The 20942-nt window shown below is 42.3% G+C and overlaps 1 protein-coding gene across 3 annotated transcripts in view; it reads right to left on the bottom strand.

Annotated features, from left to right (window-relative positions):
• rsu1 (Ras suppressor protein 1) overlaps window positions 1-20942 on the bottom strand; it is a 110522-nt gene that overhangs the window by 39498 nt on the left and 50082 nt on the right. For all 3 annotated transcript variants that reach the window (XM_073488543.1, XM_073488544.1, XM_073488545.1), the window contains 2 exons: window positions 10609-10723; window positions 9359-9491 (listed from right to left, as the gene is read on the bottom strand). In XM_073488543.1, coding sequence (XP_073344644.1) covers window positions 9359-9491; window positions 10609-10723 — 248 coding nt within the window. The remainder of the gene's footprint in view (window positions 1-9358; window positions 9492-10608; window positions 10724-20942) is intronic.

Here is a 20942-nt window from a genome sequence, read left to right on the forward strand (position 1 = left end):
AAAATGGTCAAGGGAATAAAAATTGTTTTAAAAAAAATCTTATTTAATTGTTTAAAATGCTTCTTAAAGAGACCTTGTCCTTCAGTGTGACAGCTAAAGGTGGAATGTACATTCCTAATACACAATCTACATACCGTTCATGGTGGTTTAACCCTTTGCTTCTGTCAGAAGATGAGTTCACTAAGCTCATATCATCTGAAATTAAAATGTTTCTCCACATCAATCAAACCCCAGGGATGTCGCCATCTACTGTTTGGGAGTCGCTAAAGGCATATCTATGGGGTCAAATTATTTCTTACTGTGCGAATAAAAAAGGGCTAGCACTGAGAGTATTAAAAAAATAGCAGATGAGATATTAGAGTTAGACAGGCTGCATGGCCATTCCCTATCAGCAGATGTAATTAAAAAACGCTTGTCGTTACAGAGTTTGATCTCCTGTCCACCCGACACGCTGAATACCTTATTTCCAAATCAAGACATAGTTATTATGAACATGGGGAAAAGTCCGGCCGAGCACTTGCTCACAAGCTGCGCCAAAGAACTGCTAATCAAACCATTCCTGAAATTAACGATGATTGTGGTTTAAAATGCACTGACAATGAGAAAATCAATTCCTGTTTCAGGAAATTCTACCAATTATTATATACTTCAGATGTACCCACCAATCCTGCTGTCCTAGAAGACTTTTTTAAATCCCTGAAAATGCCTTCTGTAGGTGTAGAACTCTCGGCTGAACTGGAAAGGGATTTCTCAGTCAGGAAGATAGTGTCAGCAATCGGAGTCAAATTACCCACATAAAGGCCAACCGGCCTTTATGTGGGTTGCAAAGCCTAGGTGAGCCCAGGTGTGAATGGTCGTTAAGCTGTCTGGGGAGAGAACTCGGTACAGCACTGTAGGTGTCAAAAAGCCACCAGGAGCACCCACCTACAAGCAGTGCATGTGTGAATACTGCAATTTTGGATTAGAGCCACAGTACGTGTAAACGTTGGCCAGCGTGTAAATGGTAAGGTTACATGTAAATATGTTCCATGCGGCAGTAGTCTATCATAGCTAGCTAGCTAGTTAGCTTGACTACATAATGCAGAGTAATAATACATTTCCCCCAACCAAAACAAACCAGCTCATCACCTGTCCAACAAATCTCGTCCATTTTTAGGCCTTCGACTTGATCAGTTGTCGCCATCATTGAAAAGCCACACCAATGTTGACTCTCGTTTAACCTCTAGGGCTAGCCAACTTCTTGTTTATAGCCTTCTTGAGTTTGGTCTTTTTTTTCTCACTTTGTTTGGCAGTGCAAGCTGCTGTAGGCACAGCTCATAATGAAAAGTGTGGCTGCACTTTCTTTGCCATTCTTGTCCGTAAACAATGAGCTCACTCAGGTAAGGACAGATTGATGTCCAAAGAATATCTTCAGTCCGCTAAAATTGATTGGATGAAGTTATCACAGCCCTGTCGCAGCCACAGACAATGGATTTGGAAAAAAAAAAAAAAATCAGAGCATTTGATGTTTTGATTGTTGCCTGGATGTTCAGAAATTTTCTAAAAATATAATAATAAATGCTTCTGAACAGAATTACCAACCCCAGCTTGAAGTGAAATCAAGTGTGAGATGCATCATTAGGTGTAAAATAATGCCTTTCACATTTAATTTCTACAATCTGGCTTCTATTCACAATCGGCGTCACCAATTCCCCTTGTACGTATGCATGGGTCAAAGTAAATTTACACACATTTCCACGTCGAGTATTTTATTTTTTTATATATATAAATCCCAATTTATGCTTTGAAAGTGGCATTTCAAGCCCTATTTTGTTAGTAAGCAAGCTCTATAAATGAGGCCCCTGGACCGGACTGCAAGATTAATAACTTGTTAGTTTCCCTGAATACACAGTATAGCTCGAGGTCATTTACAGCAATCCTATCCCCGGATGAAGGTGGCTTTAATGTGGCTTATGTCGTTGACATTGTGGCAACGTTAACTGCTGCAAAGTGTAGAGAGAGTATTTTTTATGCATTTGTTTGTATTTGCATTTATTTAAGTATTTAATGAAGGCACAAAACATAAAAAAGAGTCTTCGCAGACTCACCAGCTTTATCATTTCATCAGCCTATCTGTCTCAGAAGAGTCATAAGCCACCACCACCAACGTCTGGACTACATGGGTGGATTTTACTTGCTATTGCTCAAGGCAGATGCCCTTCTATCACAAAATCTCCCAGTAGAGTCAAAGTGTTGAAGACACATCATCACACATCATCTACTGTAATAAACATTTTCTTTTCTTCATACTAGTCTCTCCTGAATTAAAATACATTTTAATATCTCACTAAGATTTAAAAATATTATACTAACATTCTATAAGAATATTATAATAATTTATACTGGTTACTAATCCAGGTTTTGGATACTACATCTGCAGTGGATGGATGGGACAGGAGACACTTGAAACCCTGTGCATTATGATATCTATAATCATTTCATGAATTATTTTCTTATTTTGAGGAGTTAAACATTGGCCCAGTGCACTGGCACTGTCAGCTGCTGCATATATATAGTGCCTGAATAATTCCTATTTGTTCAACAAAACTATTTGGAAAGATGTGCACACAGATAGAAGACTCACTGCCATACACTGCTCATACAAGTATGCAAACATAATATGGAAAGGGATATGGTTGAGACATGGTCCTCTTGTCTAACTCACACACAGTCACACAGTGCAGGGATCAGTTCCAGAGCATGCCTCAAAGCAGCAGTTTGAGGCATTCACACAGAGGATTTGCAGCATCTCCTTCTGCCTGGAACAAAGAATTCATAGCAGCCTTCTGCTTCATACTACTACCTCCAGCATTTCATCTCCATATGAGAGAAGATTGCTTAGACTAACACTTCTGTGCTCTAAAATACACATCGTATTGATCATATTTCTCGCATTTATAATATAACATAATATCAACCAGTATACATCACACATTAAATCTCAAACCCTGTTTGCACCTGTTTGATTAGCTTTGGAGACAGATCCCCTTTGCCTTTTGAGATTATTTTAAGGTGGAAAACTGCTCAGATTTCTTTCAAATATGCAAATTTTTTGCTTCTTTATTTAATCATGATTCTCCAGTCAGACTTCCATGACTAACACAAGATTAACTTTTTTTTTGTTCAATAAACCTTGAGAATGAAGTGATGAGGAAACTTAGGTAAAGTTAAAAAACAAAACAATTTTATACAATTAAGTGTGGAGGATGAATGAAGAAGTCTTGCAGCCCTCCGGAGCAGATACGCAGGACTTCTATTTCTGCTGGATGCCGGAGCACAACGCAGCAATTCAGCCGAATTCAGCACAGAGCAGACAGGAAGTCACACAGCGAAACAACAACATAACATCCGGTTAATTTTCAAAATAAAACACTGTGATGACGCCAGCACAAAAACCTAAAAAAAGAGACAAATACAAGCACTTCTTCTAATCCTTCGGTTGGGAACACTTCGTGTGGTTGTATTTATAACACATACCTATAACTGCGGTCACGCGTGATTATGTAATTATTGTGGGAACCCCTTGGTCTCGTAACTCCAGCTGTTCGGCAGTGCTGCGCGTGCCGGACTCAAAACGCAGCTGGTGGGGTTTGCCAATTGACGGAGCAAAACCATACTGGAGCCGGAACGCAACGGACATGCATCCAGTGGAATCTTTGGATGATGCTGTGTCAGCAGTGAAGGCGTGAAATCATTTAATTCAGCAGTAGCTGCAGTGCGCACCACATCCAATATTTGGCCATTGTGTCATTGATGACACCGCATGCAAATGCGGTAGCCAGTTGCTCCCTCAAATTGTGCTACATTTTATTTTTAAGTGCTTTTTTTTAATAGCTTTAATCATTAAGGCTAGCATGATTGTAGCCAAAAAAAATCCCTTAAAGGAATAGTTCACTCTAGAATGAAATTCAGTCATTATCGACTCACCCTCATACTGATGAAAAGTCCGGTGTAGTTTCTTATTCCTTATTCCGGTATTTACATCCTGCTGTGAGTTTCAAAGTTTCAAATCACTAGTGCAGGCAGATCCCTCTTGTGTTTGTGTGTTGCGTGGTCGCTCAAAGCAGGAAGTAAATAACGGTGTGTATCTATCGCAAGTCTCGTTCATCTTGTCGGGCGCGGCTTCCGTAGTGCAAACCGCTGTGAGGGAGACTCGCATGAACGTGGAGCGTGCCTCCAGGCAGATATAGCATAGTGACTGTTTAGGCTAGAAAAATGTACTAAATGACGTCGTTTCGAGTAAACTCTAGATGTCGCCACTTCAGGAGACTTTTTGTCTCGGACGCCATTTACGCTCGTTATATGGATTATTCCTGCCGGAGGGTAGCCCCGCGGGTCTCCAGCTGCACTTTGAGGAATAAGAAACTACACCGGAGATCTCATCAGCATGAGGGTGAGTCGATAATGACTGAATTTTGTTTTAGAGTAAACTATTCCTTTAAACGATATAATATTAAAACGATATAATATTAAAACGATTTAATATCAGTGTTCTGTGACACCCCTAATTGAAGTATGTATTACTTAAGACAGAAAGGTAACACTGTATTTGAAAGGGTGTGAATAAGACTGACATAACACTATGTTTGTTGTTACAAAGTGTCATTCAGTGAATTGTGTCACTTTTAATGCAAAGTTTACTTTTTTTTCAAATGTCTTGTGACTGTGTTTGATTGAAATAACCAAGACAACTTAACCATAACAATAACCTGTGTTTTAATAGAAGGCCCATTCACACTGCCCTTTCAGTGCGGGAATAATGCGCCCATTCTCTGCAATGCCATTGTGTGAAAGTACAGATGTGGAGAGGGGAGACAGTTTCGCTGTGGCTCTGACGGCCTTCAGAGGTAGTATCAGAGTCGCAGCAGAGGATGATCAAGAGGGTCAAACCATCAGTAAAAATTGTTGGAAGGATAAAGCTCCCTGCATCCCCTGTACCAGACGGCGGAAGCCTTGAGCAGCTTCTTCCCTCAGGCTGTGAGATGCCTTTATTCACTTGTCCACACTAAATTCCACTCCCTAAAATAGCTTTATATTTGTTTTGTATTGATTTTTTGTGCAAAAGGAATTTCAACAACTTTTTTCCCACTTATCTGGGGTCAGTTCACAGAGGTAGCAGGCTATTCCAGATGTTCCTCTCCCCACCCATCTGCTGGCCTGGCTCTACTCAGTCTCACTCAACGCGGCAGTCCGGTGTGGCAGGGATTTGCATTTCCATCACAACTGCATGAAGGTGTGTCTTAAACCAATGATGCGCTTGTCCGATCCCCACAGCACTATCGAAGAATCACCGCAAAGTGGTTCCACTAATTCAGTTACAAACGCATTTCATTTCTTATAACTTCTTTACAATAAAAGCCCCCTTTTATTTAATAATTTAAAGCTTTTATTATGAAGCACCATTACTGGAAATATTGTATTTTCACTAACAGTAAATAAACATAACTCCCAAAACATCTGAAGAGAACATCATGAACCAGTAAAACAGAGCAGATGTTTGAAAGTACAAACAGGATGATAGAAACTAAAGAGACTCAGTTAGAAGCTACAAAAGTGCTGAAAGCAGAACACACTGACTTTTAAAAAAGTCTTTAAGTGTTTCTCACACATAGACAGGGGTGTCCGCCAAGATATATTAACGTCCACCCAAGTATATTTGGTAACCCATTTTAGCATTTTATATTTTTATTTCTTTTTTTATCTGTCCGCAAGAATGAAGCCATCCAGGAACGATTCAATAGTGGACAATCTGCCCTCGCTCTTTCTCTTGCATCTACTGTCAATCCCACATGTTTTGCTCAGAGCGAGAGGCACTCTCTGGAATTACATCAGTAAACATACTGATTGTGATAAGACCTCTCCTATTCAAGTCCTATTCTCCTACATATGTTGTTGTTTTGTACAAGCTTGAAAGTGCACCTGGATGTTGCAAAGTCGTTCAGTGCAAGTCGGTTTTAATCGGCTACATATTTAACAAGCTCCTCCACACACGGCTCACCTGCAATTATGACAATGGAATCCTAAATGCTAGGTGTGCTTTTTGGCTGACTTTATAAATCTTAACTAATGTTGCTGGTAGATGGAAAACAGAAAGAAGAGGGAGACAGAAAGGAGAGAGAAACAGAAAGGAGAGGCAGGCCAGTGTGCAAGCTAGACAGTTAAAGCAACACTATGACATGTAGGCAAACTCAAGTGATTCTGAAGAAACATTGATTGATTTTTGAGTCTCATTCTCAGGTCTTCAGGTGGGAGTCGAAGACCCAACAGACCTCTGTCAGACATTCCGAGTTCACTGTCACTACTCGTTTGGGATTACCAGCTCTCTTTGGCAGCCTCCCCTGCCATCTGATCCAATGCATCACCAGGTCTGCTCCTCTATTCACCTGACTGCCCAAGACATATGCCTGCAGATCTGTCCTTCAATCTGATAGGTAGGCCTGGTACCAAGTACAATTATGAAGCACCTTATTCGAACATGGTGTCCATTGTGGCCAATCCATGACTAGCAAAGAAATCTAATAACAATGCACCACTCAGGTTCAGAATAGACAGACTGTTCCTCCCAATCACCCCTATTTAGGTTTCCCCATTGTAGTTCGCATGAGTGTTGAAGTCCCTCAAAAGAACAATAGAGTCCCCAAATGGAACCCAACCAAAGCACTCCAATAAGGCCGGGTACTCTGAGCTGCTGCTCAGTGCATAAGCACAAACAACAGTCAGAGAAACGCAGCCAGATGTCCCATTTCTGTGGCCAATCACATAAGCTAGCGATCAGACTCGTAGCAAGAATGACAACAAACATAAGTAAGTAACATAATGTGTCATATGTATTCACTCAGTTTGGCAATGTGCATCAGTTTAAAACACTTTTATCTGTGGATGACGATGATCACTGTAGGACCAGCATGCTTAACCTACTCTGGCAGATGCATGACCGGAGATCAGAGGCAGAATAGAACGGGTCAGCAGCGGGGCATGGTATTTAGCATGTCTAAATGCTACAGAGGGAACAAAATGGACATTTCTGTGTGCCGTGTTATGTTTCACTTGTGATCACACGTTTTGGTCTTGGGGCCCTGGTTCGCCCCTGAGACCAATTTGCCAAGGGAGACCCTACGAGGAGCTATTGCCCCCAACAACATAGCTCCCAGGCTCACCGGGACACAAAAAATCCTCAACCACATTAAAGGGGCACTATGTACTTTTGGAGTAGAAATTCCAACTCCAAATTTTAAATATTTACAATATTAATAAGGTAATAATTCATACTCCGAAATATTTATTTTGCCATAACTGAAGCCGTTCTCAGAGGAAAATAAGGTCCCCAGAACACTGTTCAATGCTAGAAAGGTGGCAGGGTCTGCCAAACATAAACAAAGTGAAAAAAAGATAAGAAATTGTTTTGGTCATGAAAACAGTTTGTTTATGTAGTTTGCTTCAGCATAAAAAAATCAGTCACTGAAGATCTCTTCTGATTAAAATTTCTTGCCTAAAACTACAGTACATAGTGCAACTTTAAGGTGGTGATTCAGTCAAACTTGGTTAATCCATTTTATTAAACAGTCAGAAAAGTCAGAGTAGGCATTGATGACTTTGATAACCTCATTAAGTGCTTTTTGTCATTTTTGCAGAAATACTAGTATGTCTTCTTCATAGAGACTGATTTTGTGTGTTATGTTTTTTGTTGTGATGCCAGTGATGCTATTATTTTGATGTATTGCCACGGCTAATGGTTTGATGAATAGGGTAAATAATAATGTGAGGGCGGATATCCCTGTCTGGTTCCTCTGCCAAGTGCAGTGAAGTTCACTGAAGTAATTTGCCTTCAAATGCCTTTTCTGCATTTCATTACAGGATAGCTTTACTAGTATTGTTTTACATGGATATGCTCATAAGATTGAAAGAGTAGCATGAATTATGTAAGGAGAGTCTGCCTTTAATGAATCTTGTTTGATATCATTCATCAGTGAATAAAGGTGAAAGTGTTAAGCAGAAGTGTCAGAATTCAGCCGGGAAACCATAGAGTCCAAGGGCTTTATTGTTTGACAAATTCATCTCATCTCATTTTCTTGACCGCTTTATCAGTGAGGGTCGCGGGGATGTTACCGCTTTATCCCCCCCTTTCAGGGGGTTGCGGGGTTTACTGGAGCCAATCCCAGTTTTCATATGGGTGGAGGCCAGGGTATACCCCTGGACGAGTCGCCAGCTCGTCACAAGGCCCTTTCTGACGGCAGAGGCTGCCACACAAGGTGCCAACTGCGCGTCAGTGTTTGACAAATAATTTATTAATACAAATTACATATATGTATATATATATATATATATCTATATATATATATATATGTGTATATATATATATATATATATATATATATATATATATATATATATATATATATATATATATGTATATATATATATACACACATACATACATACATATATACATACATATATACTTATAAGCATTTCTGAAAAAATACCTTAAATTAAAGTTTTGTATCCCTTTTTTAAAATGACTAGAAACATAGGTCCACACTTAGGCTGTGTCCAAATTCAGGGGCTGCAGCCTTCGAAGGGCGCATTTGAAGGCCAATTACGTCACACCGCCGCGCGAAGGCTGTCCAAATTCAAAGGCTCCTTCAAATGCAGCCCTCTCTTCCCTCTTTTTGGAGGACGCACCGCAACTATCCTTCGCGGCCTCCCATATCCCAAGATCCTTTGCGCACCGCTGCTCAGTCCCGAAGCAGAAGAGGAAGCAAGAGAAAATGGCGACATCAAGTGGCGCAGACATGACATTCAAATTTAAGTAATGGGTTTATACTCGGTTTTTACTCATTTGAACATCCAACACCAGATATGTTAAACTTCAAGGGACTATAAAACCTCCAAATTTCAACTTTCAATTAAAATGCGTGACGCTGGTAATGCTATGGTAAATATAGTTGTTATTCACCAATGGGTTAATGTTTATTTTGTAATGTTGATAATTCAATTTAGATTTGACACATTGTACACACACAAATAAATGTACACGTGTGATAGATTTGAACCAAAACAGACTTTAATGCATGAACACCTGGTGACGCATCCAGGAAATACTCCGAAGACCGTCCCATTTAACAACGGTGGACGCGGCCTTCAAGGTCTCTCTGAAGGACCCGGCCTTCGTGGGCCGCAAAGGCTGCGCCCTTGAAGGATGCAGCCACTGAATTTGGACACAGCCTTAGTGTAGAAACCAGTCCACTGTTAGAAAGGTAGGAATGCATATATATGTGTGTGTGTGTGTGTGTGTGTATGTGTGTTTTTTATTACTTACTACTTATAGGTCTCTGAGCGAACATATTCAAAAACATGGGAGACACCCAGCTGGAACTGGTCTGCAATAGGAGTGACCCAGGGATTATTCTCCGCTTTAAACACCTGCTTAGGACCAGTCAGATCCAGATTGCCTGCAAACATAGACAAATTGATCACACTCATCATCTGTTAATTTGTGTAGAATTGCCCTATTCACATTCATACACACACTAACACTAGAAGCTGCTCTCTGTATAACCACAGTTGTGTAGTGTGAACAGGATGGCAAACTGACAACTTCAAAAGTCATGTAGTGTGATCAAGTCATTAGTGGCCAACAGATCTGATCACCAGAGATCTCTTGGCCACTAATGACTTGATCACACTACATGACTTTTGAAGTTGTCAGTTTGCCATTCTGTTCACACTACACAAGTTTCTGCCTTGCTGTCAGGAGTTTTATAGTCTTGGTTTTCACACCATATGACTGGTCAGTGAAGGGGTCACAGACTACAAGATCACACACACGACACAGGAATGACACATTCCAAACACCCTAAGTTGTTTGTATACCTATTTGCAGCAAAAAAAAACAAAACACCCAACTCACGTTAGCAGTAGCTTGCTCCGCTCGTCGCCATACTGCCAGTCGAGAAGAGTCGATCCCCGATCCCCGATCCCCGGTGTGACATGGAGCTTTTTCCTCCATGTTACGCCGCACTCGGGGATCGACGCATCTCAACTGGCAGGACGGCTACTGCTACTGCTAACGTGAGTTATTCAAAAACCTTCTTTTTAGCAAACTTTGTGTACACAAACGATGTTCTCAATGCTCGTGTTCATGTGTAGAGACCCTGGTGATGCTACGAGCAAAGTTTCCTGTTGTGTCGAGTCTTCTTAGTGTTTTAAAAATAGCGATTTTGATGCTACCATAAAGCTGCCCCAAGCACGCCATTGAAAATGAGTTTGACCCGGAAACGAAACTACTGTGAATCTTAAAAGTGGCTTTTTCGTCGTAATTATGCTTTTACATGAAGGTTTGACAAACACATTCACAAAAAACGCCTAGGTTGCATTTTGGCGAGTTTCACTTTAAATAGCACAGGCAGTAGCCACTGGTATTTAGCTACTAAAGCAGCAATGTTGTAAAAAAAAAAAAAAGCCAGAGTGTAAACCTAGGCTGTAACGGATATTCAGAGGCATTTTGAATTTAGACCTTAAAGAGTCCTTTAAGACCTGTGTGGGTTTGTGTGTGTGTGTGTTTCATACCAAGTTCAGGGGGCAGCACAGTCAGTCTGTTGCCCTGGATGTGAAGCTCTTTAAGGTGAGCCAACTCCCCTATCTCCTTAGGCAATGAGATCAGATCGTTATCCCTCAGACTCAACTGAACGGGAGGAAAAACAGAGGAAAGACAAGAAAAAATATTTTAACACAAAAGATCTGACACTTATATGTACAATATGGAATTTCCACTGCAAGGGGGCTCCCTATCAAAACACAAGACAAGACATTTGCAGAGTATTATGTGGTGATACTCTGCCCAGCTGCTAAGAGCCAGTTCGAGTGTTGGGAGCTAACCCAGACCTGAGGAATGGGTACAGTTTACTGACAGGAGCAGAGCTCAGAGATTATTTTAAATTTTTGGGATTAAAAATTGTAATAATCTTTGGATTGGAGCTGGATGGGAAAGGTACTTTACATCATGACAGTAACATTACAAAGAGAGGGGGGAAAAGAAGAGAGAATTGCAGTCTCCAGTGAGTGCCAAATGGTGAGCGTTTACATGAATTTAAACTCAGCCACACTCTCCTTGAATGCCGTTGCTGGCTAACATGAGTTCACGACTAATGTAGTAAATTAATTTGGCTGTTTGCAGCAGAAAAACACTGTATGAGTAAAGGGCTGGACATACTGGCTGCGTGTGTCAAGGGTGATCTAGAGATTTGGAGTCTCCCATTTCTGCCGCAACACGTGCACAGTTCTCTGCAAAAATAGACCTGAAAATGACCTGTAGACAGTCATATCCATATTATACCAGCGTTTCACTACAATTTTAATGTTTGTATGGTAAGAATATGTCACAGACATGAAGAGAATACACACAACAGGTGAGCTTTCCTGTGCATCTTTCTTTCACTTTCACTTTCTCTCCCTCCCTCTCTTTCCCTCTCATGTTTTCTTGCTCATTCAAAGGGGATAAAGGAAAATCATGTCATCATATTTATTGATAATTATCAAAGCCAAACTTCATGTAAACAGATGATTCTGGGGTGTCCAATTCGATTCAGAATCGATTTTCAATTTAATGAATAGAAAAGGGGGGACTATTTTCAGCCTCTTGCACATATACTGTGTGCTTAACCATTCACTGGGGCCCTTAATCCCCTGAAATACAATATGAAACACAACTAGAAATTAAGATAAATGATCTGCAGCCTTTCGATTTAAAGAAGTCAACAGCACGGACTAATACATTGATGAATTTGAAAGCATCTAACAGTCATGCCTATATGTGAGTAACAAAATAAGGGGGTGTGCTCTGCTGAAAAACAACTTCACCCCGCTGTTTTTAAGATGCTCTGGATGTGAAAGCAGACAGGACCAAATGTAGGAGATACACTAATAATAAATGTAATTTATTAATCACTGGCGATCAATAAAGCACTCATAAATGGGGCACCACCTCCGTTGTTTTGTCTATTTGAATAATCCGGAGGGAATTAATCAAATCCGACTGGACAAGGTTAACTTGTAACAATTATAATCAATTTTAAATCAATGTATTCAATCTCATAAATGAAGCAGTGATTTCTACACAGTTTCCATCGGTTCTCCACATTAAAGACAAACCTGCACAGACAACGACATATGGTTGAATATGTTTATTAACTAGATAAATCAGGGTGAATAAATGAACTGGTGATTTAAACAAACAACAAAAGATAACAGAAAATGTGGAGAATGCAATGATTAAGGTAATGGGATTATATGAATATATGCGGATGGTGGAATCGCAGGTCGGGTGAAGCAGTAATTTTTATACTAACGAAACCCTAACCGAATTTCTCTTAAGCTAAAGAAAAGATATGAATCAGAAGCCAAGAAGACACCAACTTGTGTTTCATGTGTGAATCCAGCTGTTTTGAGTGATGGAGAGCCTACTTCCTTAGCAGAGTTGTGGAATCAGCAGCGGCGGGTTTCGTCTCCGGTGATTTGTGACTCTAGCTGGCAGTCCCGGTCCAATGGCCAGGTGTCGCTGCTCGTCCGGTATCCGCCGGTTGACGACCTCGGTCCGATGTCGTAGGAAGAGCGCAGCTCGTCCAGTACCGAGCCGGGGACGATCTTGGCTCAATGCCCAGCGGGATGGTACCGCTAGTGAGCGTTGGGGCAGAGCCGGTCTGGCTTGTCAAAGAGTCTTTCTTTAGTTGGAAACCGCTTGCACGGTTTCGGACACAGCAAGTTGCTGTAATGAAGTCGGCCATCTTGTGTGTCTTCTGGTGTGTGGCGATTTTCATTTTTCCGACACTGTTTTCGGGACTTTAGGATGTTCGCAGACTCACCAAATTTGGCCCGTAGCTTCTAACCCATGAGTACGTTAAATTCAATACCACAACTGCCCTCATGCGCGGCACGACAGCTCAGTAGCGCCCCCTAACGCCCCGCTTATGGCTTTTCCCATTTAGATTTTTTCATATCTATGCCTCGTACTTTATTTAACTTGTCTTCAGACCTTGAAGACTTGTCTTCAGACCTTGAAGATGATATGTTGTCAAAAGCTTTCGCCTCCATTATACCTGGTGGGCGTGGCAGTGCGTTCAATTTCGATGACCCCCTTATGGCTTTTCCCATTTCGTTTTTTTCATTTCTATGCCTTGTACTTTATTTAACTTGTCCTACAGACTTAACGCCACAGACTTCAGTCACTAAGTATCATCTTCAGACCTTGAAGATGATATGTTGTCAAAAGCAAATTTTTGCCGCAACAGGAAGTCGGCCATCTTGAATGGCGTGCAATATGTCTATGCCTTGTAATTTAACTAACTCGTCCTACAGATTTAACACCACAGACTTCCCAGTCACTAAGTGTCATCCTCATGCCTTGATGATGAAAAGTTGTAAACAGCTTTCACCTACGTTATTCCTGGTGGGCGTGGTGGTGCGGTTAATTTCGATGACCCCCCCTTATTGCTTTTCCCATTCTGTACGGACCCAATGTCTATGCCTTGTACTTTAACTAACTCGTCCTACAGATTAAACAGCACAGACTTCACATTCACTTAGTATCATCCTTAGACCTTCAACAGCCTGTGTTGTGCCTGGTGGGCATGGCGGTGCAGTCAATTTCGATCCTTTGCCATCGCGCAGGAAGTCCTTATAACTTCCACATACAATTTCCCATCTTCACCAAATTGCTCACACATGTAGAGGGGCTCACCCTGATTACGTCTCTGCATCAATACTGTGTCATATCTATAGCGCCACCCACTGGACACAGGAAGTCACTGAAGATGTCACTGTTGTGTTTTCAGTGACACAGATTCCAGTTAGGTAGGAAATTTCCACAGACAACGGACGAGCACACATCTGGGCACGTGGCTTCCGACGGCGCCACAGCCCGACGTATGTGGGGCGAGGGCCCGTTCATCACTGCTTGCAGTTTTAATTATTAGGGCCCGAGCAGGGAACCTGCGAGGTCCCTATTGTTTTTGTAATGATTATTTTTCTGCCAAAATGATCGCATTTTTCACTGCCTGAACATACCCCAAAACTCACCAAACTTGGAATATAGATCAGACCTGGCGAAAAATTTTCTAATCTGTTGTTGTTGTGAATTTTTACCACTAGGTGGCGCTATAATCAAGGACAGTGCGTTTTGGCTAATAACTCCCATATACTTTGTCGCACATTCAAAAACCTTATATCCACGCATTCAGTGAATTATGCTGACTCTTCTGATATAGGCCACGCCCATTTCCGCCTCAGTTTTTTTCCGCAAATTCGCAAAATGTCGAAAACCTACTTTTTCGAACTCCTCCCAGGCAATTTCACCAATTTGCATGAAACTTTGCACACAGCATCTGTGGACCCTTCTGACAAAAAGTTATTAAAAGAATTTTGATACGCCAAACAATACTCAAGTTATTAAATAACTACTTCCTGCAGATTTTGTTCCAAACAGGAAGTGTTGCATATCTTCACATTGGTTTGTCCGAATGACGTGAAACTCAGGACACTACTTCCACATGAGCCCCTAAGGCTCTGTGCAAATTTATTGCCGATGACCACTAGGTGGCGCTCTTTAAATTCAAGACAACACAAATTTTGGTACACTCATTGCCAATGACCTCCTGAGGACAACTGACAAAGGTGTTACCGATCTGACACTAGGTGGCGCTCTGGTGGCAGTTTCATTTTATATTTGCCACTGTGCCCACACCATAACACTTATGGATATGAAATTGACAGGGTGGTATAGACCGGCCCCTGTAACTCACACACCAAAAATGACCAGCAGGGGGCGCTATCATCAACACAAACCGTTTTTGCCTAATAACTCCCACATAATATGGTGCACATTGTTAAACCTTATATCTACATGTTCCCTGAATTCAGCTGGACTGTGTGATGTGGGCCACGCCCACGTTCGCACTGAATTTCCATTCGCAAATTCGCGAAATGTCGCAAACCTACTTTTTCAAACTCCTCCCAGGCAATTTCTCCGATTTACACCAAACTTTGCACGCAGCATCTGTGGACCCTCCTGACAAAAAGTTATTAAAAGAAATGTGCTAGTCCACAGAACGCCCAAAATATAAAACAACAATTTCCTGCACATTGTGGTCAAACAGACATTCTTGTGTATCTTGATGAAATACAGTCCGATTAACACAAAACTTTTGGCAATTGTGTTCCATGGCACGATTAGCATTTCTACAAAATTTCGTGCAATTCGACCAATAGGTGGCGCTTTTATTGCTAAATGACGAAACAGCAGCTTCACTGCCTTCAGTTTTGTTTCCTCTACGGAAGTTGTTGCATGAACAAGCCTCGACAGCAGCATGCCCCGACAGCAGCACGCCCCGACAGCAGCACGCCCCGACGCGCGTGGACTGCGAGGGCCCGTTCATCGCTGCTTGCAGCTTTAATTATTATTCTTTTTTATCCTTCCAAACGATTGCATATTTGGCAGCCTGAACATACCCCAAAACTCACCAAACTCAGAACATACGTCACATTGGTGTGTCGCTATTAGATTTCAAAATGATTGGGGGTGGGTGTGGCCAGGGGACTCCATAGCGCCACCTAACGTCGATTTGTCTGCACGAAAATTTTCTCAGATTGTCATGAAATTTTCAGGACTCATAGGTCTCAAGGATTTAGGCTGGAATTATTTTTGTCGGAATTTTTGCCGCAACATGAAGTCGGCCGTCTTGAGGCGTGCGGCGATTTTCATTTTTCCCATACTGTTGACTGACTTTAGGGTGGCCGCAGACTCACCAAATTTATATATTTCAAACTTGAAGCCCCACCTCCTACATGCACACACATTAACGAAATTCGGTATATGCATACGTATCATGACCAGACGCACAAAAAACCCTCTTGGACCCATACCCTCAATCCAATGGGAAGTCAGCCATTTTGGTTCAAAGTTGAGATTTCACCCCCATTTTCACTCTTTTAAAACCCATTTCCATGCCTCGTACTTTAACTAACTTCTCCTACAAATTTAACACCACAGACTTCACATTCACTCAGGATGATCCTCAGACCTTGATGATGAAAACCTGTCAAAAGCTTTCGCCTCCATTACATCTGGTGGGCGTAGCGGTGCCGTCCATGTTGATGCTTCGCCATAAGCAGGAAGTCCTTACAACTTCAACATACAAGTTCGCATCTACACCAAATTTGTCACATATGTAGCGGGGTTCGCCCTGAATATGTTTATGCATCAATATTGTGTCATATCCATAGTGCCACCCACTGGACACAGTGGGTCACTGAAAATGTCACTGTTGTGTTTTTGGGTCACATGTATCCCATTTAGGTCAGAACCTTTCCACAGGCAACGAGCGAGCACACATCTGGCCGCGCACCCTCCGACGGCGCCACGGCCTAACGTACGTGGGTCGAGGGCCCATTCATCACTGCTTGCAGTTTACTTGTATTGTAAGTGAAAATTCTTATAATCCTGAAATATGTATTTTCTTATCATTGTCTTTTAAATGCAATTTAAACATTGTTCTCCACATAAACTGAAGCTGTCCACGGTACTTGACTCCAGAACTGATAAAACTACAGGCCATACGACAGGCCCTCATTCCTGGGGAGGCCTCCAGCAAACTCTCCATCCCCTTGGGCCAGCTTGAGCAGGCGCCATATGCTCCAGGACAGGTTCTTGTTTCTCAGGAGAGCTGCAGGAAATAGGCCCCCACTCCAGCTGGGTCATCCACCAAAACAGGCTCTCAGTCCTGTGGCACCTTCCCAGGAGCAAGGATATCCATGCCTCAGGACAGGCTCCCATTGCCAGATAGACCTCCAAGAAGAAAGCCCCCTCTCCAGCTGGGTCTACATACTAGGGTTGGGCTGGTAAATGATGCCATCGATGCTGATGGCTGACAGTCATATCGGAACATCGTGATTAAAAAGGATCCCCACCACACAGCACAATGAAGTGGTATTTCCCCTCAGACACAAGTTGTTGGCGTTTGTGATATGTGGGAGAGAAAATAAAAACAAATGTATTGCTACTCAGTGTACTAACATAACATCTCCATATTCGGTAAATTTTTTTCTCATTAAACCTGCTTAATTAGGTGAACCTAATACATTACATTGTATTGTTAGCAGTTTCTTTTTTGCGTGCCATTGTCAGTGCGTTTCTCTCAAACATGCCACTGTTTTTGCATTTTTGTTTTCGTTTTTTGGCTTCGCTTCCTCAGTATAGCTATGTTTCAAGCTTCTGAGGTTGACCACAGCTTTGTTATGAACATGTGGTCCTGAAACAAAGTATGTTGTGGTGACGGGAGACGATTTTTCACCTAACAGCGATGTTATCGTCCATCATGATGTTTCGCTGTGGACATCATCATATGGCTTTTTACCAGACATCGCCCAACAATACTACATACCTAAGAACAAGCTCTTATTCCTGGGGAAACCTCCAGCTGGCTCTCCACATCCCACAGGGACCTCCAGGAAACTTGCTGTCCAACCATCTGAACACCCCCCACAAGTTGGGGGGTATTCAATTGGCTTGGCTGTCCACTCCATCCAGGGGCATCCAGGGAACCCTACGGAGGAAACTCATTTTGGCCGCTTGTATCCGTTTTCTAATTCTTTCAGTCATTACCTAGAGCTCATAGGTCAGGGTTGTGGGTGTACTGGTAAATCGAAAGCTTTGCTATCTGGCTCAGCTCCCTCTTCGCCAAGATGGTGCAACGCCTGCAGTACTGCTGATGCTTCACCAAACTGCTTGTCCAGCTCAGGCTTCACTCTCCCATTACTCGTGAACATGACCCCGCGTTACTTGAACTCCTTCGCTTGGGGCAGGAGCTCACTGGGTTGGGAGAGTTGCTGACCCTCACCCCGACAATTTCACACTCGGCTGCAAACCGTCTTCGTGCCTCCAGAACACAGCAGAACCACGTCAACCACAAAAAGCAGAGATGCAATTCTTAGGCTTCCACCGGACATTCTCCTCACCAAAGCTGCACCCTGAGGTCCTGCCCTTGAATATGATGAATAGGGTTCAGATAGTTACTCCCTGGGTCCAAGTCCACAAAACACATGAAGACTACCAGTCTGTTTGTTTTGGTTCTGATTGTCCTGAACCTTCTGCCAGATGGTAGCAGCTCAAACATGGAGTGACCGGGGTGTGTGGTGTCTCTGAGGATGCTGTTGTCTTTCTTGTTGAGCCTTTTTGTGTAAATGGTGTCCAATCCAGGGAGCTCCAACCTGGTGACGCGCTGAGCCGCCTTCATCACACGATGGAGACTGTAGCGTTCTGCGGCTGTGCAGCTGGCATACCACACTGTGGCGCTGTTGGTCAGGATAGATTCTATGGTACTTCTGTAGAGGTTGAGGAGTAGTTTTGGAGGTAGTTTGGCCCGCTTCAGTTTCCTCAGGAAAAAGAGTCTCTGTTGAGCTTTCTTGACCAGCTGCATGGTGTTGTTTGTCCATGCCAGCTGGTTCGACAGTAGTTGGCAGAGACAGTAACTACAACAACACAATAATGGAAGGTGACAGCCTGGCTCTGCTGCTGGGGACAGACACTGTTTTTCAGGCAGAAATGTGACGAAGAGTCGGTAGGATAGACAGGATGACAGACACTTCTCAACGTATAACTGCAGTATTTTTTTCCTCATATAAGTTGCCAAAGACTGCCAGTTACCATAATACTGTCGTTTGGTCCTATAACATTACTTTGTGGGTCATTTCTCTTTTATTTGATGAGTGAAGGATCTGTTTAGCTGTCCGGCTGTGAACACCATTAGACCGACACACCCTTGATCCACACCTCTGGCTTTTCCGTTCACACAGACACTGTCTCGCTTCTCTGATACTACCTCTGGAGGCACATCAGAGCTGCAACAAAACTGTCCCCCCTCTCCACATCTGAAACTTTCACACAGATGACGATGCAGAGAATCGGCGCATGATACCCGCACTGAAAGGGCAGTGTGAATGGGGCTTCTGACTCCTCTGCATAGACCATGTTAGTCGGATTCAGGAGCTCCTCAAAGTGCCGCTTCCACCACCTGACGATATCGACAGTACAGGTCAGCTGTTCTCCTCCATGACTGAACACAGCCTCTCTGAAGTCCTCCCACACGCAAGTTTTTGCTTCAGCAACTATGAGGCTGAAGTGCTTTTGGCCACCCAGTACCTGTCTGCTGCTTCAGCTTTGAAGCTTTGAACATGGCCCACTCAGATTCCATGTCCTCAACCTCCCCTGGGATATGCGGGAAAGTTTTCTGGCAGTGGGAGTTGAAGACCCGACGAACCGGGGCCTCCACCAGACATCCCGTCTGGACTATTGAATTATGTCTTACATTTGCTGTTTTGTGATTATAAATTGCGTTCGAGTGCATTACACCGCCTCCACCGGCTAATCAAATGTGTCTGTGTCACTTTGAAATGATTCCTGACAGTTCAGGAAAGGTTTCGGTTCCAGGAGGACAGGTATAGTGTGGAGTAGGTAGGACCCTTGTCTTCGCGCACAGTGTATTTGCCTCCTTGTGGTTGGAGGATAGTTTTTGTTGTCATGGATTTGGGGACTGCACCTCGATTCTATTGGCTCTGACAGTTTGATAGAGGTGTCAATCATCCAAATTGACCAATGGATTACCAAAATGTCACTAAGTCTAACCTGTCATGGGTGATTGACAGCTCCGCCGGCATTACGCACCAAAACACAGAGCGCACAGCAGAACACTTTCTAAATCGTTTTTTGACTATTTAGATATAGTTTTTTTCTGTTTTCTTCCACACACCGCCACAAGGAATAATGGCAGACAGGAATTACAACAAAAAGTACACAATTTCGGAGGTTACTATCATTTTATATATATATATATATATATATATATATATATATATATATATATATATATATATATATATATATATATATATATATATGTATGTATATATATACATAAATAATATTATTAAATCTGCTCCAGTTGGAGTCAAACTTCAGCTCCTTTGTATGGTTTTCTTTGAATGGGAAAATGTATATAGGTCTGGTTGATTTTTTAGTTTTTAGAACAGTATTTAGATGGGTGTGCCCAAATGGCTAATTTCCGCCTGAAAAATGTCTCTACTAAAACCTCTCTAACTTTGCTCTGCTTTACTTTATTAGCATCAATCTTGGCACAGGTAATGTTCAGATTTTTTGCTATTATTTGCTGGAGGTTTTTGGCTGCAACTGCATGATTCAAAGGGGATATTCACTCTAAAAGTGTACAGTTTTGTTCGGCGGAAATGAAATCTTTCATTTATGCTGTGTTCCATCTTCATTTACTCTGACCCAGTAACATCTATACTAATGCTTACACCTTTTCAGAAATCTCACAAGTGTTACCTTTATTATGATACCAAGATTATTCATATAGACCATGTAGTTGCAGAGATATACTCTTTTCATTATGGGCATGTCATTTTCGAGCAGAGGCCTGAGCCAGAGGCCTAGGGCTTAAGACACGACTACAAGTGAGGCTTATTTAGTGTCTGGGCAGATACTAAAAGTTAGCGTGTGTTGTATGCTTGTGAGCTACATTCTTTGTTTGTGAGTTTTGTGGACCGCCGTGTCCCCTTTTTAATTGCTGTTAGTTTTACGTTGTAAAACATGCTGTTTGTTTCTCCTTTTCGCTCATCACGAGCTGATTTGAGCCTCTCCACTCTGTGGAGCGGAAGTGTTAGCTTAGCCGCTGCTAAGGGCGTTAGACCTTTGTCTTGGTCTTTCTCTCTTTCTTTCTCTCTAACTAACCCACATGTACATGTACACACATATTAGGGGTTACGCACACACACGTAATCTTATGGGCGACCTGTTGGAGACTTATGGTTGATGACCTCGCTATAACATAAGATATGTG

The sequence above is a fragment of the Pagrus major genome, chromosome 19 (assembly GCF_040436345.1).
Source record: "Pagrus major chromosome 19, Pma_NU_1.0".
Taxonomy (NCBI): domain Eukaryota; kingdom Metazoa; phylum Chordata; class Actinopteri; order Spariformes; family Sparidae; genus Pagrus; species Pagrus major.